Below are 27,093 nucleotides of genomic sequence, written 5' to 3'. Positions count from 1 at the left end.
ACCTGCTTTGCATCCAGCAATTCCACTCCTGGCATGTATTGAAAAAATACATGCACTACAATGTTCATAGCAGCATTATTTACAACAGCCAAGATATGGAAACAACCCAAATGCCTATCAACAGAAAAATGGATAAGGAAGACGTGAATTTTATATACATATATAACTCAGCCATAAAAAAAATAATGAAATCCTGACATTTGCAGCAAAGTGGATAAACCTTGAGAATATGATGCTTAATGAAATAAAAGAAATATACTGTTTAATATAACTTATATATGGAATCTAAAAGGTGATTCAAATGAATGTATATGCAAAACAGAAACAGACCCACAGATATAGAAAACAAACTACTGGTTAACAATAGGGAGAGGGGAGGAAGGAGGGGCAAATTAAAGGTATGGGATTAAGAACTACAAACGACTATGTAAAAAATAGGTAAGTGCAAGGGTGTATTGTATGTTACAGGGAATTATAGTCATTACCTTGTAATAACCTACAATGAAGTATAATCTATAAAAATACTGAATCACTTTTCTCTGCACTTGAAACTAAGTTAATACTGTCAATCGATAATACTTCAATAAAAAAATATTAGGAAACAAACAAACAAAAAAGCCTACCTGACTACATGTCCCAACTGCAAACCTCTTGCAGAATACAAATGGCCCCACTTAAACATACCGTCTTCATTCATGATGACGAGGTCCATTTTAGAAGGTAGAAAATTGGTATTCTGTCAAACAATACACTCACTGGAATCTCTGCAGAATTACCTGCCTCCTAATGATGAGGTATTCAGAATGGGCAGCAGTGAAAGAAAGGTTTGAAAAGTGTGTGAAAAGGAATAACAGATGGTAGTTGGGTACAAATAGAGTAGAAAAGTCTGAGAGTAAAGGGAGGAAGAAAAAGAAAATGAGAGACTCAGTACGTAAAACAAAGTGCTGCAGGCATTTCTTCGAGGACCGTTAGAATCCCTGGCATGGCTGAAGTCCAGCTCCACTGATGACAGCCTGATGCCCAATTCTGGATGCTATTCTTTATTTACCAGGTTGAGGCATTTTCACTCTTGCCTTTGGAATGCCATTCAAGATTGTGGTATCTAAACAAATTTATGCCACACACACTCGGTTGAAAGATACTGCAAAAACAAAACAAAAAACAGCTGAGTAAAACGGCAGCTAAAAACCAAACCTGTAGTTGTTTCAAGGCTGCTTTTATTAATTCAAGCCAGTACTTGCCAGTCAAGTACTAACTAAAATCCTGGCACATGACCAAACTGCATGTATCTGTGGAGTGACTGGCAGCCGGGTGCTTGCAGACAATGATGCTTGCCCTACTCTTCCTGAAATAGGGAAGGAATTGGACCATCGTAACCAAACTCTGTGTGTAAGTCAGGGACCCTACTCACTGATTTAAACTCATGCTTTAGCGTGGGATGACTCCATGATTCTGCTCTAATCCACACAGAAGTCTAATTTCAGGCAGCCATGAGTCCTTGAAAACCTGTAAGATATCAAAGTCAACTCAAGAATAAATCCAAGATTTCTGTATACTTACAGGAATTCCAGTGGTTTCCTTTCTCCCTCACAAGAATAGAATCTTCCCAAGTCTGGAACTGCACTCATCTTAAAGTTCCTTTTGTTTGAAATTAATACAGCCACCTCCAGCTCTTTTATGGTTACTGTTTACATATATATCTTCCCCCCCATCATGTTCCTTTCAATTAGTTTATGCCTTTGAATCTGTCTCTTTTAGAGAGCATATACCTGGATCTTATTCTTTTATCAGTCTGACAATCTCTGACATTTGATTTGAGTCTTTAGACCACTTACCTTTAAAGTAACATTGATGGAGTTCCTGTCGTGGCGCAGTGGTTAACGAATCCGACTAGGAACCATGAGGTTGTGGGTTCGATCCCTGGCCTTGCTCAGTGGGTTAAGGATCGGGCGTCGCCATGAGCTGTGGTGTGGGTCGCAGACTCGGCTTGGATCCCGCTTGGATCCCGGGCTGTGGTGTAGCCCGGCAGCTACAGCTCTGACTGGATCCCTAGCCTGGGAACCTCCATATGCTGCGGAAGCGGCCCTAGAAAAGGCAAAAAGACCAAATAAACAAATGGATAAATAAAGTAACATTGATATGGTTGGAGTTACATTTGCCATATTACTATTTGTTTTCTATCTTGTCTCCTGCCTCATTTGTTCCTCTGTTCTCCCTTCACTGACTTCTTTTTGTTAATGCCTGTGATATACTGATGCCAGGTCTTGTTTTTGCCGATTTTTTTCATTTTCTAAGATAATTAAAAAAACAAAACAAAACACCTAGGTGCGTTTGCAGGATAATTGGGGACACATTTGCTTTTATTTTTAGTGAGTTTACTTTTCCCAACTTTCCCTATTGGCTTCTTGCTCTCTGCCCTGCTCCATCGCTGCTTGAAGACATAGATAAAGAAGTGATTATTTCACACTTGGACTATGGAGAATTCTAGTATAGCATGTATATACGTGCATAATGGGTGATTAACTGGAGAGAATGTGGGAGGGGAGTAATTTTCCTCCTTGTTGTCTGCTCTAGAATAAGGGAAATAATTTGATCACCCTTTTAATATGAAAGAAAAATTAAGAAACACAATATTAAATTTTTTAAAAGTACAGGGTACCATAATCTCTGTGATTTCAAGTATGTCAAAATAGATGTATGGGAAAAAAAACCATGTATGCTCAGAAACAAGACAAGTTAATGTTAGTAATTTTTGGTGCTGGTTTAACGACTGTTTTAATTTTTTTCTGTGTTCCCAATTATCCACAACGTGAATATATTCCCTTTCATCCTAAATGACTTTTCCTGATCTAACACTTGATACTCATTTAAAAACAATTAAAATAACATGGCTACGTTAAAGAAGAAAACAGAGATCACCTCCATTTCTTTGACTGATCACTTAAATTTAGTGAGCATTGTTCCTGATGTCTGCTTATGATGATCACACTGATGTTACAATTAGACATCACAAAGGATAAGCGAGTAAATGTTGTGCCTATGCTCTAGACTTATTTATAAGTGTATAATAAATTCCGAGGCATGCTATTTATTTTACAGAGAATTTAACAAGATTCTTTCCAGAACCTCCACTGCATTCTCCCCCTGGGTGAAGGCTTTCGTTGGAAAAGAACTTATCTCACAGTAAGAAAGAAAAGAAAGTGCATTGGGACCATGTACTGACACAAATTTGGTATAGGACCTTACAAATAACCTCTTTGAAACTCAGTCTTTTTCTTCTGTAAAAATACCTCCCTCTTACACTACTGCATAGTTTGGGGATAAAATCCTTTACAGGATGAACATATGTGATTATTTCTCAAACTTCTTCCTGCATTTTCTTCTAGCCCTTATATGCAAAATAATTTTATTTCTTCAAACTATAGATTGAATAGAGAAAATAACTTTTTAACTTCTTAGTTTTTTTTTTTTCTGTTTTAACCTTTAAATAATAGCTCCAGCCTATTATGGTACAGCAGGTAATTTATTAAAACATCTCATTAGGAGAAGATAGGTCGTAATACGGATTCTGTGGTTTTTGTCTCAAGTTTGCAAAAGGAGACTAATCACATTGCTATATTGTGTACAGGAAACACCACAGACAGACTTAATTTGCTTTTTGTTTTTTCCTTTTAGAGCAACAAAGTGAAAAGCTACTAAGGAGCTAAAAAAAGTTGGTGTTTTAGAAGAAATATTCATCTTGGATAAAATTCGTGTACTAAAAAATCACAGCCATCACATTCTTCTTTGAAAGAGTCATTTTTTATTTAACATATGACAGGATGTTCATTTACCTTGACGTAAAATACACAGCTGATGCACAAGATAAGATAGAATTATACAAAAATATCAAACTTCTGACCTTAAATCAGTGTACAGGATGCACCATACATAGGACATTCAAAACACTCTTCAACTCAGCTATTTCTAAATATAACAACTTAGATCATTGTTACCCACAACAGATTTCTTTTTAAAAATGCGTTGAAATTTGGCACTTAATAAATTACTAGAATCAACAAAGTTCATACTTCTTTGTTCTTGAGTGCAATCAAAGCATTTTCTTCTAGCGAGTTGGTCTGATAAAAGTCATAAAAATGCACACGCCCTTGTTATTCATTTTAATGAATTTATTCCGAGGTAAATAAAAAATAAGCAATGAATATACTTTGTTAGGCCATGCAGAAGTTTATTGGAGTGCGTATAATATATATTTCAGAGCAGTAGTTACTATAGACAATGTTTGCCTTTTTAATAAAATGGACACAATCCGGTAACTTTACATCCTTACAGTAGTAACACACAGTACACCATTCTCATTCCAGGTCACCGTTCCCTTAGGAGGAATGCAGAAGGTGGCTGTTGCATCCTGAATAAGGGCAGGGGTCTCTCTCAATTAAACACTCAGTATTGGGATATACTGTGTGAACTGGTCCAAGTATGAAGAAGATCTGAACCATTGCTGCTTCAAATGGTTGTTTTTACTTGAGCCAAAGTATGTTAAACACCAGGAAATTAGTCCTAGTTAATAGACAGGCAAGAATATACTTTTACTCTTATTTAATTAATAATTTACTTGTGTGAAGTACATGTGTTGGTACTGTGGCCAGAATGAAGTGGTCTACGGGAGCTTACAGTATTTGGAGGAGTAAGTGTACATACAAAAAAGATAAATTGCTTCATCTCCTCCCCCTGCCCCATTTTTTTTTGTCTCTCAGGATCCAAGATGTCTCAGGGCCATGGCAGGAACACTGTCACCTGCCACTGGACCTATGATGCTAAGACCTCTCAGAAAGCCACAGTGCCTATGCTGTGTGCTGACTCCCTCCTACGTGGCTCCTCTGTAGCAGAAAGAAACAATGATGCCACTCATTTTTCCCCATTTAATCTTCTTTCCGGCTTTTAAAAAATAGGGGTGGGGACAGGAACTGTCAGCAGGGGACTGTTCAAGAAGACACCTGGCTTTCATTGTCATTGAGAAGATTTCTTTACAAAATTTTGCTCTTAAACTTCATGCGTAGATTAAACTGCAATGAAACATTCAATTCGGAGTCTCAGTGTTGCTGAAATGCCCCTGAAATTCCAGACTTAGTCTTTTTCCATCATGATGTGACTTGAAACATGGTTAAGATCAAACATAGTCATAGTTATGCGTGTCACTGGCGTCGCCTAGATATTGCCATGATTTCCACAGTGTGTCAGATACGTAAAGGATTTCCAAGCCTCAACTCTCCAACAAAGAACATCTAGCCCTCAAGGCCCTTCGAGGCGCACCAGGCTTAGCATGGCCTTGCCAAGAGAACCCAAATTAAAACCAAACATTCCCCACTGTACAGCTGAGAAGAGAGGAAACCATCTGGGAAGCAGAAAGCAGAGAGATCCTGCAAATGGGCCCTGGGTCCTAGTGCCAGGTCCTCCAGGCCTTGAAATTCTCTAGCCTGGAAGTCTTGTATAAAGCTCTGAACTCATTAGCTGTGAGAGAAAGGCTTTCTTTTACTTTCAAAGGGAGGAAAAAAAAAAAAAAAAAAGCCGATCTCAAAGCAGGGAGTCCAACATTACAAGTGATAATACATCCTTGTAAATTTTTTGGTATGGTGAAACTTCAGCCAGTGTTTATGTGTACGTCTGATGTGGGAGGGCTGATCCTGGGACACTGTGGATTCAGGAGCTCAGGCTTAAGAACTGGACCTCTTGGGCACCGCTGGGGCGGAAGAGCCTACCTAGGCTCCTGTACTTTCTCTCAAGGTTGGTGGTTAAAGATCCTCACTTGGAATTTCCAAATTCAAGGTTACATTTTAATAGGAGGATAAAAAAATAGTGACTCATTCACCAGATGACAATGTTAGATTTGAACTCTTTTTTATTGTTTTACGTAAAATGTTGCATAACAGCGCTCCCATTCAGGAAGTGGCAGTATTTAGTCTTTTGTAAGGCACAACACAGTTCACCTTCAGTGGAGGTTTCTGAATTTCTGGGTAGGAGGTGTTTAGGGACAGAAGTCTGATTGGAAGGGTTGCCCAGTGGAATCACCCTGAAGTTGTATTTGCATTAAAATGCCTGCTGTTTACAGTTAGACTGTATACTTTAATTAAAAAATAGTACCACTTTGAGGATTTTACAGCTCTTCTTTTTGTTTTTTAGATTATTATTTCCAAGGGTGAGGATGGGGATTAGGGATGCTGATGGAGCCCCACTGAGGGGCTAAATCCTGCCAGCCCCTCAACTGTCACAGGTACTGAGAGTATTTGCAAATTTCTTTAAGCTGCTCCATGTCTGAAATGCCTTTCTTTTTGTCTCCACTATATTATACCATATCAACCCTTCAGAGTGCCACAGAAGAACAGAGGACTGAAATCCTGTGTCAGTGATCAAATCACAGAAGCTGGTCCTCACAGCAAACAGAGCACATGATTTAAACAGATTTTTCTCTAGGGGCCTTCTTGGAAGTCTTCTTTGGAGGAGAAGACTAATGGAGGGAGACTTGAGAAGTGTTGAAAATCAGCAAAGGGTATGTAGGATACTGTTTTGCAAAGCCTGATTTGCCAGAGGCCTCTTTATTCGAGCACATGACTGTCTCTGGCACATGAACCATGCTCGGAGCCCGGGTCTTCCCGAGTTTCCTCAGCGTTATGTGGAGCAAGACGGTTCCCACGGAGCAGGTTGCATATCTGACAGTGAGGATTTCCTGCGGGAAAGTGCACTGCATAGAAGCTGGCGGGCAGCCCTTGGCACAGTGCAAGCGGTGGCCCTTTGGGGCTGCCTGCAGAGAACACACCAGACCTTCTCTCGGCCTCTCCTCCCACTCGGCTTTCCGCAAGCACTGTGCAACCACCTTTCGCTCTGGAGCGAACACTTGTTTTCCAATTGAGCCTAGATACTGCTTTTATAGAAGGTAAAATGATAAATGATTATGGTTGAGTAAGCACCAAATTTTGTAAAAATATGTCCTCCCACGAGTTGTTTCAAGGACGCATGTGACACAGAAAATATTCAGAGATTACATCACCCATGAATCGAGTGCTTGGAGAAAAATAATTGGACAAATTGGATCACTCAAGTTCAAACTGGATCCCACAAATTACAAATTTTTTTTTACCAAGGATGACCTTTCACAGTCTGGCTCCAGGGCTCTGGATTCCCAGAGAAAGTGAAACAGCTTCTCTGTGGCTGCAGAGGTCTGATTTTTAGTGTGTCACCCTTGACATTGTTTTGCTTTCAACTCCTTCCTTTTCCTGCAGATTTATATCATTTTATTAATATTAAAGGAAGGCTATACTTTTAGAAATTGAAATTGAAGAATTGGGAACTATGTAGAATTATGTCTTCTGGGCTTGAGATTAGCATTTTAAGAATATTTTTGTCTTCTTTCCTTTCTTTCTTCTTTCCTTTCTCTCCTTTTTCTCCCCCACTTCCACCCTTTCTCTTTTCCTTCCTTCCTCCCTCCCTCCCTCCCTCCCTTCCTTCTCTTTCTCTTATCATTGACATCTAATCTGTCTCAATAGTGCACTGAAGCCAGCTCATACTGGTTCATGAGAGCTAACAAATACATTTTCAGGAATTTTGCAATAGGTTAGGGCTATTGTTGGTAGCTTGAAAATGGCCATGGCAAACTATTCAGATCATGGAAACTGGCAAATGACACAACTCAGGGATTTATTTCCTCCTGGAGAGCCAGTTGTTAAATAATTTACCAATAATATACCATTGTAGGTTTGGTCTGAGAAGGAGATGCATACATAGTTCAGTTCACAGTGGAAGCAATGATTAATTTAAAAGACATCAAAGTTTCAAAAAGAAAGTGTTTTGCAATTTGATTTAACCAGTAAGCTCATAAATGTCTTACATATCATTTTTCTGATTAAGTGGTTTAAAATCAAATGATAGAGTTTAGTATATTTCTTAATCATTGATGGTGTTTTAGAATATTTGTACAAAGCTAATTTGGGGCATCTGTTGACTTAGTATCTTGGTCAAAGCCTCTACATTTATGACTTTTAGATAGTTGCATAACTGAATGCTACAGTTAAATATTAATGAAAGTGAAAACTATATACAGAGTGAACAAATTGAATTTTTTTGTGGTGTAGTTTTTGTGTGTTTATTTTATATAAACTCTGCCACTTGGCGTTGAGTTATTTTTTTCCTTCAATTTGTGTCCATGCATGTGTGCATGTGTATGTGTGTGTATGTGTGTTGATATACATACATGTGCACAGATACACACATATGCACATAAACCTCAACAAATTACAATGTTAGGGAAATGGGATATCTGGCTCATTAAATAGTCTACTTAAAACCCAGGAATTATTTATGTTAAAAATTTTGCCAGGCTTATTATAAGCAGCAATTTCATCAGGATCAGCTCAAATAGCACTTCCTCTCTTTTCTAAAAAGTTTCAAATGCCATCTTTTCTATTTTTCCCCTTTGGGTTAACAACATATTAGTTGAAATGTGCAACACTCCTGGTTCAATGCATGCTTTGCCCAGCAGTCACAGAGTACAAGCATGAATTTTTAAAATTTTTATCTGTTAGACTTATTTCTAAGAATGCGCCGAGCTTGGAGCAGAGCTGTGAGCATGTGCGCTGGGGTTGTGCAACATGGTGACTCTGAATCAGAGAGACCTGAGTTTGGTTGAGCAGAAAAAGAACAGGTGGAAAGAATGATTTCTAAACCTGAAGGCAGATAGCAGGAATGAAGAAAATTCTAAAATTGGACATTTCTGAGCAATGACAGGCCAGCAAGAGGATACTGACTCTCTGGAAAGATTTAGCCTTTCTTCTAGCTACTGATGACTTCAGCTCTCCCCAGGTGCATGCTTTTGACCACCAGGATCTTAGATGTAGATGTAGAGAGCCATGAGGTAGGCTGCCTTTGAGTCCATAGACAATTCCCTGGAATTTTTTTTTTTTTTTTTTTTTTTTTTTTGGCTGTGCCCGCGGCATAGGGAAGTTCCTGGGGCAACCAGAGCCACAGCAGGGACAATGCCAGATCCTTAACCTTCTGAGCCATCAAGGAACTCCACGGAATTAGTTTTTAAAAATTAAATTCATGGCATTTAACTTCTCCACTCATTTGTTGCTTTTTGAGAAGAGTAGGACTTTGTGGATAATTACAGGCTCTGATCTTGTGACGGTCAATCAGGTGGAGACATGGAGTTGTTGCAGAAGGATCAGCAAATTTTACAGCAGTAGTTCACATATACATTCATTCATTATCCACCGCCCCCCCAACCCCAGGAAATTGAGAAACCAAGGAGCTTAAGCTACAGTAGAGCCCAAGGCACCATAATGATTACTTCAAGAACAAAGATGCTTATAAAAAGGTGTGATGTCTTTCTGTTGGGGCCAGGTTTTCAAACCCGAAATTCTTTAAAATACATTTCTGGAGATCTATTTAAATACTGATATGCCACACTCAAAAATTAGTGGCTTATTGGTAAAATGCAATACTAAAATGGAATTCTGCCTTTTTATAAAAAGAAGAACTATGTTTGGAAAATTAAATACCTGTAAAAATATTAAAAATAAAACATACTCTCACAGCTTGAGGGTTTGAATGAACCATGTACCAAGGAATTGAGCCAACTCCTACTTTTGGTTACATCCTGGGACCCCTCATGTTAAAAGCTGCCCAGCAAAGATGACCAGCATTTCGATGGCACACATCTACATTGCTATACTCCATTAAGAAACCATTTTAACACAGTCCACAGACAAAGCAATTTTTTGTGACAATCACTGCTACACCATAAAAAATTGTTGTGCTTTTTCAGTATAAAAGAGTTTTTGAGTTTTAGAGTTCAATATCAAAATTAAGCATGTTCTGTAAAAGCTTAAATTAATCCATACAGTGCACTTGCTTTTAAACACGTCTATCTTGAATTTCTATCCTAGATAGAATTTCAGCTCAATTACACTGTTTTCCAAGTACTTTGGAAAGAAAACTTTCCAAGCACAGAACCCAACACAAAGATGCTGAATGTATTCGCAGTGATTTAATTCTATTTTCAGTCCATATTGTAGACAGACTCCACCAGGGAACTTTTTGTCATTTAAATAGGGGGAAGTGATCTTTTTCAGGTAATTCCTTTCTTGGCATTTACAAATGTTGACTATCATGCTGAATGTGGATATCCATCAGGAATCAATGAAAAAAACCTTAATTTATATTGTTTTTCAAAGTAAATACTTCAATGATTATAAAATATTTTATGTATTCCTTAAATATTTTGAATGATGATTTAATATATAAACATATTTGTACAGGTTACTTTTCATCTTCAAAACACTTTGTAATTTTGCTTAAATACTCAACAAAAATGAGTAATTATTTAAAAATACTTTTCAACATTTTATAAAATATATCTTAAAGGTATTGTTTTGGATCTTGCTTGATCTGTCACTTTCTAAGGTATTAATCCCTGATGGATTACATAAAGTTATGTGACTATGTCTTTAACTGTTATTATAAATTTCTTGTCACATATTTGAGGCAAACCTGAGGAAGGATCATTGAATAATTGTTATTTTTTCTCTTCTAAAATATTTCACTTCTCCATTTTCTTCTTTAGTGGTCTTTTGAAGAATCCAATCTGTTGAGAAAAGACCAAACATAATAATATTAGTTATTTGAATTTACATAATAAATACTAATCTCCTTGGAAAATTTAGTTTAGTAAAACGTTAGCAATTGTGGGCATACAAAGAATATAATTGAGAAGTTTGTTGGGGTTTTTTGGTCTTTTTCTAGGGCTGCACCAGCAACATATGGAGGTTTCCAGGCTAGGGGTCTAATCGGAGCTGTAGCTGCTGGCCTACGCCAGAACCACAGCAAGGTCCGAGCCACATCTGCGACCTACACCACAGCTCATGGCAATGCCAGATCTTTAACCCACTGAGGGAGGCCAGGGATCAAACCCACAACCTCATGGTTCCTAGTTGGATTTGTTAACCACTGAGCCACGATGAGAACTCTGAGAAGTTTTTTTTCATTGACCTATTTGGTAATATTGAATGTTAAGAAATTGTATTTATCAAACTGCTATTTCATTTTTAACATTTTTGTTAATTAAATATATCATGTCTCTTGTCTGGATTAACTTGAAATGTGTTAGAACATCTGTCTATATAGGCTTGCCATAAAGAGGCTCTTGAAAACACCCTGTATCATTTGGATATGCAAATGAAGTCAATGAACATAGAAGATATTTCACGTAGTGGTGAATATGGGTCACTTTTCATTATGCTTTGTGATGTGAGGCATCATAAAAATTCCACGTGCTTTATTTACTTTCAATTATACAGAATAATGAAACTAAGTATAGGAACAGGAAGGGACCATTGCAATGTTTTAATCTAAAATGGACATTTTTTTAAAAAGAAATTTTCAAAAGAATCCTAGAGAGGTGACATTTTAATCTGGGTATTTTTTTTTTTAATTCGAGAGAGGATTTAATTCAAGCAAAAAAGTGATTTTAATTCTTTGAAAGTATAGTAGCTGCATGTCATTTTAATCATGAAGTATGGTAAATTATACAAGGCAATTTTATATTTTAAAAAGTAACTATTGGAGTTCCCGTTGTGGCTCAACAGGTTAGGAACCCAACTGGTACCCATGAGGACGTGGGTCTGATCCTTGGCCTTGCTCAGTGGGTTAAGGATACAGTGTTGCCACAAGCTGCGGCATAGGTCCTGGATGTGGCTTGGATCTGGTATTTCTGAGGTTGTGTTGTAGGCCAGAAGCTATGGCTCCAGTTCAACCCCTAGCGTGGGAACTTCCATATGCTATGGGAGCGGCTCTAAAAAAAAAAAAACAAGACAAAAACCTCCCCAACACCCCAAAAAAACTATTGAACAATTGAGGGCTTTGAGGCCATAAATGGTCAAAAATATGGACAAAGAAGATACAACCCATACATATAATGGAATATTATTCAGCTGGAATACTACTCAGACATTAAAAGAATGAAATAATGCCATTTGAAGCAACATTGATGGACCTAGAGGTTATCATCCTAAGTAAAGTAAGTCAGATAAATTCAAATATCATATGGTAACACTTATATGTGGAATCTAAAAAACATGATACAAATGAACTTTTTTGTGAACAGAGACAGACTTACAGACATAGAAAACAAACTTATGGCTACCAAAGGGCAAAGCGGGAGGGAGGGGGATAAACTAGGAGTCTGGGATTAACATATACGCACTACTATGTATAACTAGAAATTCAACAATGACCTGCTGTATAGCAAAGGGAACTCTACTCAATATTCCGTAATAACCTATCTGAAAAAAGAATGGATATATGTATATGCATAAGTGAATCACTTTGCTATACACCTGAAACTAAAACAACCTTGTAAATCAAGTATACTCCAATATAAAATAAAAATTAAATTAAAAAAAACAACACCTAAGTGAGCTGCAGCATGGAGGTGAGGGGGGTGGAGTCAGGAGCCTCAGAAAAGATGAGCAAGCACGTCCTGGAGACAACTTCAGCTGTTTTACAGAATGTTAGGTGTTTGAAGGGGCTGAGGTTCTATTTCTTGTCCAACTCCTTCATTTTATAGAAAGAGAAAACCAGTTCCTAGAGAAGTGAATAGATTTATCCAAGCCACTCAGCTGAGAAGAGATGAGATCAGGCCCAGGCTTATGGAGTCCAGGTCTCTGTTCCCTGAGGAAGACGAATTCCTTCCTCCCACTTGCCGGCTGCTCTGGCCCCTGAGCCCTTTTGCCTGTTGTGTGGGATGCACCCCAACTCCCTATATGTCTGGAGTAGGGAAAATAAGGACCCAGAGCTGACATTCACTCCTATCATCTGGAGCCTTTCTGGGGGCCAGTGACAACCAGGGAAGTGCAGACTAGTCCTTGCTAGAAACAGGGAGAAGCAGAAACAGGCTCACAGACTTTGAAAAACTTATGGTCACCAAAGTGGACAGGTGGGGGTTGGGGAGGAATGGACTGGGGTGTTGGGAGAGGCATATGAACACTAGGGTATATGGAATGATTGGCCAAGGGGAACCTGCTGTATAGCACAGAGAACTCTACCCAGTATTCTGTGATAATCTATGTGGGAAAAGAATATGAAAGAGAATGGGTGTGTGTATAAGTGATTCACTTTGCTGTACAGCAGAAATGATCACAACCTTGTAAATCAACTATACTTCAATACAACTTTAAAAAATGAAAAAAGGAGTTCCCGTCGTGGCACAGTGGTTAACGAATCCGACTAGGAACCATGAGGTTGCGGGTTCGGTCCCTGCCCTTGCTCAGTGGGTTGACGATCCGGAGTTGCCGTGAGCTGTGGTGTAGGTTGCAGACGCAGCTCGGATCCCGAGTTGCTGTGGCTCTGGCGTAGGCTGGTGGCTACAGCTCCGATTGGACCCCTAGCCTGGGAACTTCCATATGCCGCGGGAGCGGCCCAAGAAATAGCAAAAAAAGACCAAAAAAAAAAAAAAAAAAAAAAAAAAAAAAAAAAAAAAAAAAGAAAAGAAAGAAAAGAAAAGAAAACGGAAGAAACAGGCACTGAGTGGTAATTAAGGGGACTAAAGATCTAACCAAATCACATGCCACACAGAATAAAGGACACAGGCCTGTAGATGCTTGGCTGTGCGACCCCCCTCCCCATCACATCTCCCAGCCTGGTCACGGCAGCTTCCAGGACAGAGGTATCTCTGCCCTTTCTGGGAGCCTGCACGCCTAAGCTCTGTCACTCTGAGGTCTGCTGTTCTCTTCTGCTCAGCTCCAGAGCAGCCTGACGCCCCGCCCCCTGCCCTTCCTCAGTGCCTGGGTGGGTCTATCAGACGCAGGAGGCAGTGGGTGGCATCTGGACCACCAGTCCCACCCTGCATCTCAGCTTTCCAGGGGCTTTATGTTTTCCTCCATGCCAGAATCTAGTTGGTGGGAGATGTCACAGAACAGGTGACAACAGAACAAATGGACATGACAAAACAAGAAATCTGTCTTCCGTGGAATGCCAGTTCTCCTACATGTATCAGGCCTTTACTTTGCGCCAACTATGAAAGTCCTGGCTTCACAAATCATTAGGTTCCTTAACTTGTACCTGCAGGTCTTAAGTGGAAAAATAAATCAGACATAGTTTTCACAAAAGCGGGTGGTGAATCATGGCATTTTTCTTTCCTGCCCCACCCGGCTCTCAATGGTCTATCCTTCCCTCTCAAGTCTTTTTGCTTCTTTTCAGCTGTCCTTTGCTATCACAGCTAAATGTTTTATTTTAAAATTTAACATGTCATCTACACTTTTCCACCTAACATATTCTTTTAACACTGGGTTTGTAGTAGAATTTGGGGGATTAGGAAAAGATAGTGTCGAGCTTCAAATTAAATGGAGCCAATACTCGCCAGCACTTGCAACAAGTTAAGTTTGTTTTCAGTGACCCAGACTTTCTTTGCAGCTTTTGCTTTCCTTCTTTCTCTTTTTGTATTTACATATCTTATTTGTGTTCCCCTCTTTCAACTCAATGGCAAAGGTCTGATTAAACAGGCCCTGGCAGAAATACAGGCTCAATGACTATTACATAGAATAAATGTCGAATGAATACATTTCTATTAACACATAAAAGACTAAAAGGTGGTGGTGCTATTCTCTATTCATACTCTCGCAGGGATATGCATATTGGGTGAGGAACTAAGCTTTAGGATTGGTAAATAAATCAAGTGTGGACATTCAGACATCAGCACGAGATCAAGTCGAGAGAGGAAGAGTCTGCGCTCTCAGGGTTCCTCTGTTGGCCGAGTCTCATTCTATCCTATTGGCAATATTGGCCTGACTGGGCTTTTCCCCTTGTGTGTGGTACCATATTTCAGAGCACGTTTACCAATCTGTTTAACCTATGTCCCCTGCAAGACTTCTCCCCTCAACATTAAGTATATGAATCACCTATTAAAACTTTAATCTCTGCTATGTGTGCTACGAAGATAAAGATACAAAGGCTGTGTCTTTTGAAATGAAATCCCAGCTCCAGGAGGAACCTAAGTCTCAGACTGAGAGTTTTCATTGAAATTCCAGGGTGGTGGGATTCAGGAGGAGGAAGAGGAAAGGACCGTCCTGAGGTTTCTGCTCCCAATCTAGTCAGCCTAAAAAGATGCCATGGGGATGAACGTAGCTCTGCGGAGCCTACTGCAGACCAAATGCTACAAGCAGGAGGGTCAATTAATCTTTTCAGTATAGTGCAGCTGCTGAAAGTCTGAATCCTACCAGGGACTCTCACTCCAACACCAAATATTTTTTATATGTTTCAGAGTTTATGACCCTCTTGAACAACACCTACATCCTGGAGCTCCAGATTAAAGAGGCCCACCCCAGGAGCCTGTGGTGGTGGAATTCACTGGACAAAGTGTGGGCTTTGCAGATACAGCATCGATTGAACCCAGTCCCTCACTAGCTGGTTACTCTTGGGAGAGTTACCTTCTGTTTGCTTCAGTGTCCGCAAGGGTAAAATGCAGTTAAAGCACTTAGGTGAAAAGGTCATGGTGACAACAGAGAGAATAAAAGCAAGTGAGAATGTTGAGTAAGTGGGCGAATAGAGTTGGCACAGAAGTGCAATGGACAAGAATCAGATCTTTACTCTGAATGAACCTCATAAACCATGTGGTCTTGGGAAATACATTTAACTTTTTTCATGCCTCAGCTTTGCCACTTACAAAATGAGGTTCATAAGCATATCCTCCTCACAGGGCTGATGTTAACAACAAAATGGAAATGCTCAAAACAGTTTCTGGAACATAGGAAACACTCAGTAAGTGCTGGTTCCCTTCCCTCCTACTGTGGAATTGCACTGACTGCTGAGTTCCCACTGATGTGCTGCACTAACTACACCTACTGGTCAGGACAGTCCAAAGGCTGCTAAATGACCTTTCTTTGGGCTTATGAAGATCTAAGAAGCCATTAAAATGTATCATCGAGCAGTTCCCATTGTGGCTCAGTGGTTAACGAATCCGACTAGGAACCATGAGGTTGAGGGTTCGATTCCTGGCCTCACTCAGTGGGTTAAGGATCTGATGTTGCCCTGAGCTGTGGTGTAGGTCACAGACGCAGCTCGGATCCCGTGTTGCTGTGGGTCTGGCATAGGCCGGCGGCTGCAGCTCCGATTGAACCCCTAGCCTGGGAACCCTCATATGCCGCGAGAGTGGCCCTAGAAAAGGCAAAAAAAAAAAAAAAAAGTATCATCGAAACATTTCCTGAATGGAAGAATATGTTTTCACACTTATGCTTTTTCAGACTAATGACCAAAAAACAAGTGGCTGAAACTTATTTCTTAGTTTTAAACAGAGGTATGCAGCTAGAGAGACTATTCGAATATCAGCCCTGGCTTTCCTCTTCTCTTGGAAGTGATGTCCTAAAATTATACAAGCAAGTGTATAGAATAGAAGAATAGAATGAAAGAAATCAACAGAAAAATGTTCCATGAGAGGTGCATATGAACAAAAAACCCATATTCTATATTTAAAGCACAACCTTGACTCCACTAAGCTGGGCCTTGGGTTCCACAGTGTGGCAAAGTCAGGTATTGCAGAGTATGGGTACCCTGTAAAGCAGGAGGAAGAGCTAGAGGTTTGAGATGGTGGAGACTTCTGTCTTGGAGGCTTTGCTGAGAAAAACTATGAATTCTACTTACTGAACTAAATACCCCTGACCTACGCACTTTTTTTTTCCTTTTTTCTTTTTTTTCTTTTTGTCTTTTCTAGGGCTGCTCCCGCGGCATATGGAGGTTCCCAGGCTAGAGGTCTAATCGGATATGTTGCCGCCGGCCTACGCCAGAGTCACAGCAACGCGGGATCTGAGCCGCATTACGGCTCACAGTAACGCTGGATCCTTAACCCACTGAGCGAGGCCAGGGATCGAATCTGCATCCTCATGGATCCTAGTCGGATTCGTTAACCACTGAGCCACGACAGGAACTCCTCCATGATCTATGTCTTTAACATGGCTTTGTTTATCGTCCCTGAAAGTAACTCCCCCCAAAGAGGAAGTTAGTCATTATAAGAGTCAGAAAGGATAGGAACAGTTGGTAATTTGGTGTGAGAGAAAATCTATTTGATTAAAAGATAACTCTGGGAGTTCCTTTTGGAGCTTAGCAGTAATGAATCCTATTAGTATCCATGAAGATTCGAGTTCGAGGGTTCGATTCCTGGCCTCCCTCAGTGCCTTACAGCATCCGGCATTGCCTCCGGCTCTGGTGTATGTTACGGGTTGCTATGGGTGTGGTGTGTAGGCGGTGGCTACAGCTCCCATTCGACCCCTAGGCTGGGTGGAACTTCTGTATGCCACAGGTGTGGCCCTAAAAAGACACACACACACAAAGATAATTCTGTTGCTTACATATTAGCAAAATAAGTATGTAGCCACAATCTGTATTTGTAACATGGTTTAGCTATTTAGCAAAGCAATGGGTAAAATATAGGGTGATAGTATGCTAGAATAAATGCCAACTCCCCGATGTTTAATTGGAAAAACATTAAATTCAACTTTTCTATGAATTATTATTCTCTATTAAATTTATCCTAAAAGCTATAATTTCAATTCTTCATAATTTGAAAAAGACACAGCAAAGTCTTTGAAAAAATTTTCATAGTTCAGTTTAAGCAAAACATCTACATAAATATATAGATTTATCTGACAGAAAATCGATAGCTACTCAGTTTTATAGAAGAATTTGAAACAGGAGTCTAAGGAACTCTAAGATTTCTGTTTCATCAACTAATTAATAAATCTCTCATTTCTCACTCAGGCTCCCAACTATTGCATAAAATGTGGTATTTTTATTTATTAAAAAAGCATTTAATTTTTAAGATACATGGAGATATGTGATTTGGGTAAGGCTTATCATTTTATTGCTTAGGTATTCTTAAATTGATACAGTAATTAATTCTTTTTTCTATAAAAGAAAATTTTCACTCATCTCTGCTTATAAAAGTAAGGCTACTTTGATTAAAATTTCCAATGTAATAGACAAATGAAAGTTCCCTATAATCCCAACCTTTAGAGAAATATTCCACGATTTTTGAACTTGTCTGTTTTTTTCTTGAATAAAAATGAGATCAAATTGAGCACAATGTTTGGGATATACACTTTTCTTTTTGATTTTGTCTTAATCATCATTGCAATGTTTTTCATTGCTCTGTGATACTGTATTCCACAGCATGGATAAGTCACAAGTTGTTTCACCAAAATGCTGTTGATAATTGAGATAGAAAAGTTAAAGGAACTTTGGTTCTTACCTTCCACAGTACTAATATGAGCAGCATTAATAGCAACAATCCAGCAAAAGCACTCAACAGGATAACCCATAATGGTACTCTGCCAGGCAGCCCATCTTTGGATACTTGAATAGCAAGCTGAAACATTTGAAACAAGATCGTTAACATTAATAAACACCTATTAGAACTCCCACTACACTGACTTTTTACAGGCTATAATTTTCTACCAAACAGAATACTTGATCTCATTATTACATACAGAGAAAATATTTACATTTTAAAGTGGTCTTCATCTATTCTAAACCTCTAACCATGTCAAATGTATTATTACCAAAACAATTGTGTAATCTTACCCTTCAGAAATTCATACCTAAAGAGGAAACTGTCTATGAATCAGAATGCTCAAGGGTAGAAGTGAATTTACCTTGGGGAGAAAGGATTGTGTGTTTTAAAATTTATTAATAGACTCCAGTGCATTATCATAATAGCATAAGTTTGGGCTGGAATGTCATCATGGGTTGTTGACACATAAACCTGAGTAGATCTTCTAATTCTAATTTTAATTTTTAGTTCCATTCTAATGTGCTTTATTTTTTGTTTACAAACTGAGGTGTAATTTTCATACAGTAAATTTCACAATGACAAGTGTACAGATAAATGAATTTGTGCATACATTGTTCCAGCGTATTTTTTACTCTGCCACATTGTCTATTCCAGTTGACATACTCTTAGCATCTATAAATCAGGTCTTAATGGAAGTAAATCTTTGCAGGAGACAGCTTTTGGTATTCCAGTTACTCAAGCTCTCTCAATGTGGCACTCAAATCAATGAAATTTGTCTGCCCTATGTCCCATCCCTTAGGTTTCTGAGGAAACAAACAAATGAACAAACAAAAAATGTAATTCAAGGCAGCTGTCAATGACCAATAATAGCTCAAAGTTTTATATTTGCCTTTAATGGGGGCCATCTCAATTCTTTAACCTAGATGGGAAGGTTAGAGGTAAAAAAGGAAACAGGGGACATATTTGCATAGAGTAGGTACTGATCCAAACAGCTCCGGGTAGGTCACTGCTGATGCATGGGGAACACAGAGCTGGCAGGAGTTGAGATGTACACAGAATCAGACCTTTGAAAACAGACTTTAAACACATCTAACATGATTCCCTGAACTTAGAGGTGCAGAAACAGAAGTCTGGATGGGATTGGTGACTTCTCTAAGATTACACAACTACAAAATGATCATTTTTAGTCATTTTAACGACTTAAATAGTTATGATTTTTAGGATAAAATGTAGAATAAACAGTTCCATGGGGAATTTTGAACCAATGTTTAGAAGAAATAAATTGTAAAATTTTAACAAAATATATTTAGGAATAAAATGTATTCTTTTCCAATATAATATATACTCATATTTTTTGGTACTTACTGGTGACAGTTTAGCTTCCCTATGTGTGGAATAACTTTCCATTTATTGAGCTAAGTGCTCTTATATGCATTAAGATTATATGCAGATATTTTTAAAAGGTGAATATTAGAAGTCATAGACTGTGGAAGTACTTGAAAGAAGTACTAATTTGAAATAGAAAATTAAAATGTCTCAGTGTTATTTTATGACTCATGATAGCTACATGAAATATTTAAATGCTGGATGATAAAAGGGGAAGTTATGTTGAAGTGCCCGTATCTGTAACAAGTACTTTGGCCTCATTTTATAACAGGACAGGAGGAAAAAACTCAAACCATTTTATTGTTACTCCACCATAAATTTGTATTGGGGAAGAATACTTCATTTTTGTTTCAAATTTCCCAAAGATTAAATAAAGAACACTTTAAAAAATTTACCTGTATTCCTATGCAGTATAAAGATATTTTCTGTAAAGAAATTTTTTTCCAAGTCTGTTCTTCAGATGTCAACTGCATTTTACAATGTCAGTTTTTAAGGAGGAAAATTACCATTGCATCACTTGTTATCAAGGTGAAAGTAAAAACATCAATTTGCTGTGATAGTTTTAAGCAATAAAGTCAAGTATGGCATGTTAATTGTAAATATCATGTTCCCCCCCGCCTCATTTCTTTCAAAGGAGAACGAGACTGAAAGCACACTTGAAGCTAATCAAGTGTAATTTGAAGTAGAAAGTGTCTGTCACTTATTGAGAGCAGTGCTAGTCACTGTTTTAGGGACTATAAGCACATATAAAACATTATGTTACAAAACAGAGTGAAATGTAAAATGTTTTCAAAACTTGGAATGGCACTTACCTCTCTTTTTTGATTACCAGCACTTAAAACTAATGATGTATTTTCACTTTCAAGTTCTGCCCTTATAGTAAGATTTAAGGTGGAAAAATGTACCTGAAAAGCAAAGAAGGGTTTATTTTCAATATATTGAGCTAATCACAGTGAGAGCTAGTCATGTCTGAGCAGTGCAATTTTTCAAACTGAAATATTTCTAAGAGATTGAAACACTGGTTTAACATCCAAATGGAACTGATGGGATGAAAGGATGACTGTGTGTCCACCTTCCGACTCTTAACTCAAATTCTCACTTAGATCCTAGAATGGGGAATTTTTCTGAATAAAGCACTTTCTATGCAGATTTAGTCTTAAATCCTACCCTCCTTTCATGTCGCTGAATATGAAACAAATAATGAGATTTACATAGGAGCTTGTTTAGGATTAAACATGAAATTGCCAATATTCAATAATCTGTGACTTAGGAAAACAGCAACTTAATACAAGCAAACCCCAAAATGGAAATTTCATATAATTAAAAAATACTTCTAAGAGAGTAATATAATATAGAGATTAAATTTTAAAGTAGCTGATTGTCATATGGATTTGATTTTATTAGGAATTAAAAATATCCTCCAAAACAGACAGGTAGTCTGATCTAATACAATGAGTCTACCATACACGTTAGCTCTACTTTTTGTTAATGGTGTCAAGGATTGTCTATAACTCTGTCCTTTAACCGAGTTCTAAAGTTTTAAGGTAAGTGCAACTTTGGTATTATACAAACTTTGGTGTTTACCTGTTGAAATGCAAAGGAAAAGAACAAGAGAGACTTAAAGGAAAGCATACACATGAAAGAGGACCTTGGAGATAACTTAGTTACTAACAGACGAGGAAAAACGACACCCAAATAGCTGGTTTAGTAGAGCTGGGGCTTGGGACGCATTTCTTCAGGCTTCTAGTCTTGGGTTCTTTCTACCAAAGCACTCTGCTTTGCTTTTACTAAGTGATGAACAAATATTTATTTACAGTGTTCAATTATCGCAGAGAACAGCATAATCACTTACTTTTATAAAAGTTGGTTTCCATAAGATAAGCGAAACATTCACTTGGTTCATGTCAGAAGGAATCAGATTACACGTGATGGTAGCAAATTTACATGTTCTGCAGTCCTATTTAAATGCCCAGAGGTACAAATTAGTATTCTTGCCATATCTTAAGATAGTCGATAAGATAGTTATTTTTAGGTTGATGTTGAGTTTATTCACTTGGAAAGCACGAAGTAAAATGAGCACTTGTCTCGGGAATTTTAATTTACCTGCATGGTGCCTCGTTTAAGATCTTTGGATATAGTCATCTTATTCCCAGAGTTGATACCGAAGGGATCCTGAAGGCTACTGGGTCTGCAGTGTGCATTCTAAGAAATAAAAATATTTCTTTTATCAGACAATGACAAATGTCAGAGGGAAAAATGGCTTGCGGCAAGAATAGGAAGCTTATGTGAATGACAGTCAACTGCCACACATGAAAGATCCATCTTCACAAGTGTGCAACATGGAAGTAACTATTCTGCACCAGCCATATGCCCTTACCCCAGATAATAATTACTGTGACCATGCCATTTTGAATTGCAGTAGATAACAGTGAGGTTGTTACAGAAAAGGAAGAATGCTGGTAGAACTATTACATAAATAATACACTCAATTTGTTTTCATCAAAAATTAGTTCGTAGAGGCCCACAAAATTGAAAAAAAATTAAACTCCATGGAGGGGAAAAAAAGGATTAGCATTTGTTAGGTAATATGTTGGCTCACATCATGGTTTATATAATAAACAAACCAAAACATCCAGGGAGGGACTTTTGCCTGTATTCATCCAATAATATTTTTGGAGTCTCTATACACCAGGGTAAGACACTTAGTCTGTGTGGGAGGAAGATGTAAGAAAGCAGCCCTATAGATGTTAAAACACCCTGTTTTTACGAGAGCTGGTTCTTGAATTGTTTTTCTAGACTTAATCTAATAAACCTTTTGCTTCTCTAGAACTCTCTACTGATAAAAGGTAATATGGATGAATGTTCATAAATAGTAGGATAAGTCTAATTTTATTGTTTTCTAGATTCCCACAAACCTGCTTTTTTGGATTAAAAGTAAATGCTATAGGTTTAGGTTTTCCTTGCCTTTAGGAAAACATTTAAACATTACAAGCCAACTACCACTGTTGCTATTCTTGATTTCTGAAAATAACTTAAAATCTCTGCAGAGAAGAGATTGTCAAATGCTGAAATCATGCATGAAGTCAATACTTACTGTGATTTTCTATGTTTTAGAGGCTAACCCATAACAATAAACTACCATATAGACTCATTCAGTGCTATAGGTACAAAGGGGGTGTGATATTGCTATTATTTAGGATGAGCAGGTAGTATTGTACTGTCTTGGGTAAAGCTGTGTGTGTTTAGGAGCAATGAAGAAGTCTTGACTTTAAGACTTCTTGCCTTCTCAGCTGCCAGAGAATAAACTTCTGTTGTTTTTAGCTTATTGGTATTGGGTACTTTGCTACACAGCAGCAGTAAGGAACCAGTATATCTACTAAATAACCAGTGGAAGTCACTACTATACTACTACTACTAGTATAATTTTCTAAATGCCTCTCCATATTACTTGGGTAAAAGCTCTTTATTGCAAGTGGCACGCAAAACAAAACACTTTAGACACAAATTGAAGAAGATAACATAAAGACATAACTCCGAGGCACTGACTTACATCAGAAGATGACCATCCACTTAGGTACAATACAGGAAAACCATCTGATGTCATGTTGGGGAATGAAATGGACAGCTTAAGTTTGGGCATTGGAAACTGCCCACTTTTTCTAATCTACAGGGGAAAAAAAAAGAAATATAATCCTTTCTTCCTTTTAAAACAGCATTCTTTCTGTATTATATAGCATTTTGGTAGGTTTGTTGTTGTTATTGTTTTGGCTAGACCCGCAGCATGTTTATGTTCTCAGGCCAGGGATCAAACTCATGCCCCAGCAGCAACCTGAGCTGCTCCAGTGAAAACACTGGACTTCCAACCCACTGCACCACAAGGGAACTCAAGGATTCTAGTTCTTAATTGATGAATTAAGTTGGGTTAATATTTTGAATCCCAAAACGAATGCAAAAGGTTATGGCACTGTCCATAGAATTGGCATGATTAAACAAGCAAAAAATAAAGCTGTTTAATGATCAGTGGCCATATGCATCAGCTGCAATATTGTGCCTTCATCTTCCCAGAATTAGAGCTAGTTTTTTTGTTAGTTTGCTGTGCTTATCGTTCTTCCCAACATACCAGTCTTTAGAGGTAGTAAGGAAGGAGAATATGGACATGATTCACTCAGAACAGGTGAGCGTATTTTTGTTTGTCTCAACCCAGCTTGCTGGAATTCCCCAAGTCTACAAAATCATTTCTCACCCCAGCTAGATGGGATCTGGTGCCCCAGTACAGGCAAAACAGGTCCCCGTCTGCTTCCCTTCAAAATCCTCTCCCTTCACAGCTAGGGTTTTTGTGTCACTGGCTGTTGATAATTCAGTCCCTTGAGAGGGAGACTGACTCTTCTCTCAATCCCCATCTCTTTTACCCACTAATTTAAAATCATCACATAACATCACATCATGCCACAAACGGTGAGTGTAGCTCACAGGGGAGGAAGGTGGGGCAGGATGAAGTTCAGCAGGAAGCTGGATTCTCTGCTCAGAAGTCCTCCCCTGCTCAGAAGAGGTACAACTGACTTGGGGCAACCAGGAGCTGTGGGGCCCCCTTCTCCAGGCCCTCAGCCTTTTTCTTGGCTTCCCTGAGCTGAATCCTTAGGCAAGCAGGGTGCTTCTTAATCTATAGAGACAGATCCCAGGAAATTGAGCTGACCTACCTGAGCCTTGTACACTGAGAGCTACTCAGATCTGGAGCTGTTTTTTTGTGGTTGAAGATTAAATGCATCCTTTAATCTTGAAATTCTAGAGATTCCTGATCAGCCATGCTTGGTGTCTTAACCATGCTCCCTGATGCTTACCTTCCTTTTGGAACATGCCCTGGGCTTGCCTGGCATGGCTTCCCCATCTAATTCCATCTGTATCTTGATATTCAGTCATAAATTATATATTCTGTAATGCACATTTATTCTTTCTGATTAAAAAAACCGAACATTCCTGCAGTCCCCATTGTGGCTCAGAGGGTTAAGAACTCAACGCAGTATCCATGAGGATGCGGGTTTAATCCCTGGCCTCAATCAGTGCATTAAGGATCCAGCGTTGCTGTGGTGTAGGTCACAGATGTGGCTTGGATCTGGCATTGCTGTGGCTGTGGTGCAGGCTGGTAGCTGCAACGGTGATTTGACCATCCTGGGAACTTCCATATGCCACAGTGCCGCCCTTAAAAGAAAAAGGAAAAAAGTTTCTATAAGTTCCTTATAGAAATATTGGAAAATACTGAAAGTCAGAAAGTTTCCTATAATTCTACTACATTGGTAACATCTTACTGTACAAATTACCTTTTATACTAGCGTATATGCACATTTCATAAAATCTGTATCTTGTAAAATACGAAATTTGGTGTTCTATTTGTCAAATTTAATATGTCATGGCATCTTCTCATAAACCTAAGAGATTCTTTTAGAATATGATTTTTATTAGCCACTAATGACAATCACAACACCAGTATTTATTGCTGATTTTTCTAGGCACTGTGCTAATTTTCTTACTTGCATTATTGCTTTGACCCAGTTAACAGTCCTATGAGGTAGATTCTCTTATTATTCCTGTTCTATCTATGAGGAAATATGGTTTAAATGAGAATAAAGAACTTCCTAGGTCAAAGAGCTGGTAGATAGCAGAAATTTAACTTCAGAAAGTGTTCTCTAAACTATTATAACAGCTGTCTCCCCATGTAATAACTATATAATAAATTAAGCAAATTCATGTTGTTAAGCTTTTAGGTTATGCCCAGGTTTTAATTTTTAAGCTACTATAAATAGCATTGCTAAGAGTAGCTTTGGGCATAAATCTGTTTGTGCCATCAGTAATTTCCTAAGGTAAATTTCTAGCAGTAAAGTTACTGGGTCACCCACAGCATGCAGAAGTTCCTGGGCCAGGAACTGAACCCTCACCACAGCAGTGGGCTGAGGCACTGCAGTGACAACGCTGGATTCTTAACCTGCTGTGCCACCAGGGCAACTCCTTAGAGATATTCTTAACGATGTTATTTATATCAACATAACTTCGAATAGTTTGAGAGTACCTGTTTTGAGTCTAGACCCTTAGAAGAAGTGACAATTCATGAAGTTCTATAACATTCAGATTCCCTCCCTCTCCTCTTTCCTTCCTTCCTTTCTTTCTTTCTTCCTTCCCCTTTTTTTTCTTTCTTTCCTTTTTTTCCTTGTTGTTTGCTGAATTCTCTAGTCCAGGAAAAGCTAATGGGACTAGAAAAATCTGGTAGCCTAAATCGCAACAATTTATCCCAGTTGCAGAGTGACTGACATCCATACTAACTTCCTAGGTCTAAATTGTTGTAGGCATTTCAGCAAAGGGCACAAATAAAAACAATGAAATGTCCTTGAGAGTATTCATTTATTTCCACGTTGCTAGAGAATTTCCTCTTCCCTCGATGGCAATTCCCAAAGAGATTGAGAGCATCTTCACCTACTCTAATTTATATTATTCCATAATTTTGAATATAGATCTAAATCATTTGAATTAGATGCTATTTTACTTGAATAACATTAATTCGGGTCTGTGTCTGTAAATAGGCATTACCTAAAATGACAATCTGGCTCAACTCCATAACTGTTTACTATAGTGGTCAGGAAAAGTTTGTTATGAATGGTTTAAAAGGCAAAATAAAGGTTATAGTAGAAAACATCATTTAAGGAGGAAATAGTAGGAACATCAGTAAGTTATGACATAATACACATGACAGGTAGCAAGGAGCAGAATAAGACACAAATTTATTTGTTGAGTAAAAAAATTATTACCAAGACAATCTGAAATAATCAATTTCTGAAACAGTCATGCAGAGTTCCCGTTGTGGCTCAGTGGTTAACGAATCCGACTAGAAACCTTGAGGTTGAAGGTTCGATCCCTGGCCTCACTCAGTACATTAAGGATCTGGTGTTGCCGTGAGCTGTGGTGTAGGTTGCAGATGCAGCCTGGATCCCTTGTTGCTGTGGAGGTGGCATAGGCTGGCGGCTACAGTTCCCCTAGCCTGGGAACCTCCGTATGCTGCAGGTGTGGCCCTAGAAAAGACAAAAAAAAAAAAAAAAAAAAAAGAAATTAAACAGTCATGTTATTTTAAAAAAGTGCTTTTTCTCAGCCATACTACAAAAAATAAATGCAAATAAAGTCTACGGGTTGATAGGTAGTGTCTACCTGGTTCACTAGTTTATTTTTTCTAGGAAGTCCTTCTAATTAATTGTGTCTTATCAGAAAATTAGAGACTTAGGTCTCTAAAGTTGCTTTGAAGCATAATTAAATAAAATTACTTTAAATTAGGGAAATTATAAAGAAAAATATGTTGGAATGTAAAAATTAACTGTTTTTCATTTTTGTTTTGTTTTTTT

The 27,093-nt window shown here is 38.3% G+C and overlaps 1 protein-coding gene across 2 annotated transcripts in view; it reads right to left on the bottom strand.

Annotated features, from left to right (window-relative positions):
- Window positions 1-10,024: 10,024 nt before the first annotated feature.
- ITGA1 (integrin subunit alpha 1) overlaps window positions 10,025-27,093 on the bottom strand; it is a 174,225-nt gene continuing 157,156 nt past the window's right edge. For both annotated transcript variants that reach the window (XR_014831285.1, XM_021076769.2), the window contains exons 24-29: window positions 23,265-23,378; window positions 21,818-21,916; window positions 21,567-21,671; window positions 20,527-20,619; window positions 18,287-18,403; window positions 10,025-10,636 (exon numbers count right to left, since the gene is read on the bottom strand). Coding sequence is in view for 1 of the 2 variants with exons in the window: in XM_021076769.2 (XP_020932428.2) it covers window positions 10,592-10,636; window positions 18,287-18,403; window positions 20,527-20,619; window positions 21,567-21,671; window positions 21,818-21,916; window positions 23,265-23,378 (573 nt within the window). In the remaining variant the exon portion in view is untranslated. The remainder of the gene's footprint in view (window positions 10,637-18,286; window positions 18,404-20,526; window positions 20,620-21,566; window positions 21,672-21,817; window positions 21,917-23,264; window positions 23,379-27,093) is intronic.

This window comes from Sus scrofa, chromosome 16, assembly GCF_054392235.1.
Source record: "Sus scrofa isolate SSC_HxYL_T2T_F1_AM1 chromosome 16, Sscrofa_HxYL_maternal_Yorkshire_Landrace_v2.0, whole genome shotgun sequence".
In the NCBI taxonomy this organism is placed as follows: domain Eukaryota; kingdom Metazoa; phylum Chordata; class Mammalia; order Artiodactyla; family Suidae; genus Sus; species Sus scrofa.
The sequence above is the reverse complement of the archived record's forward strand: the minus strand, read 5'-3'. Positions and strand labels throughout refer to the sequence as shown.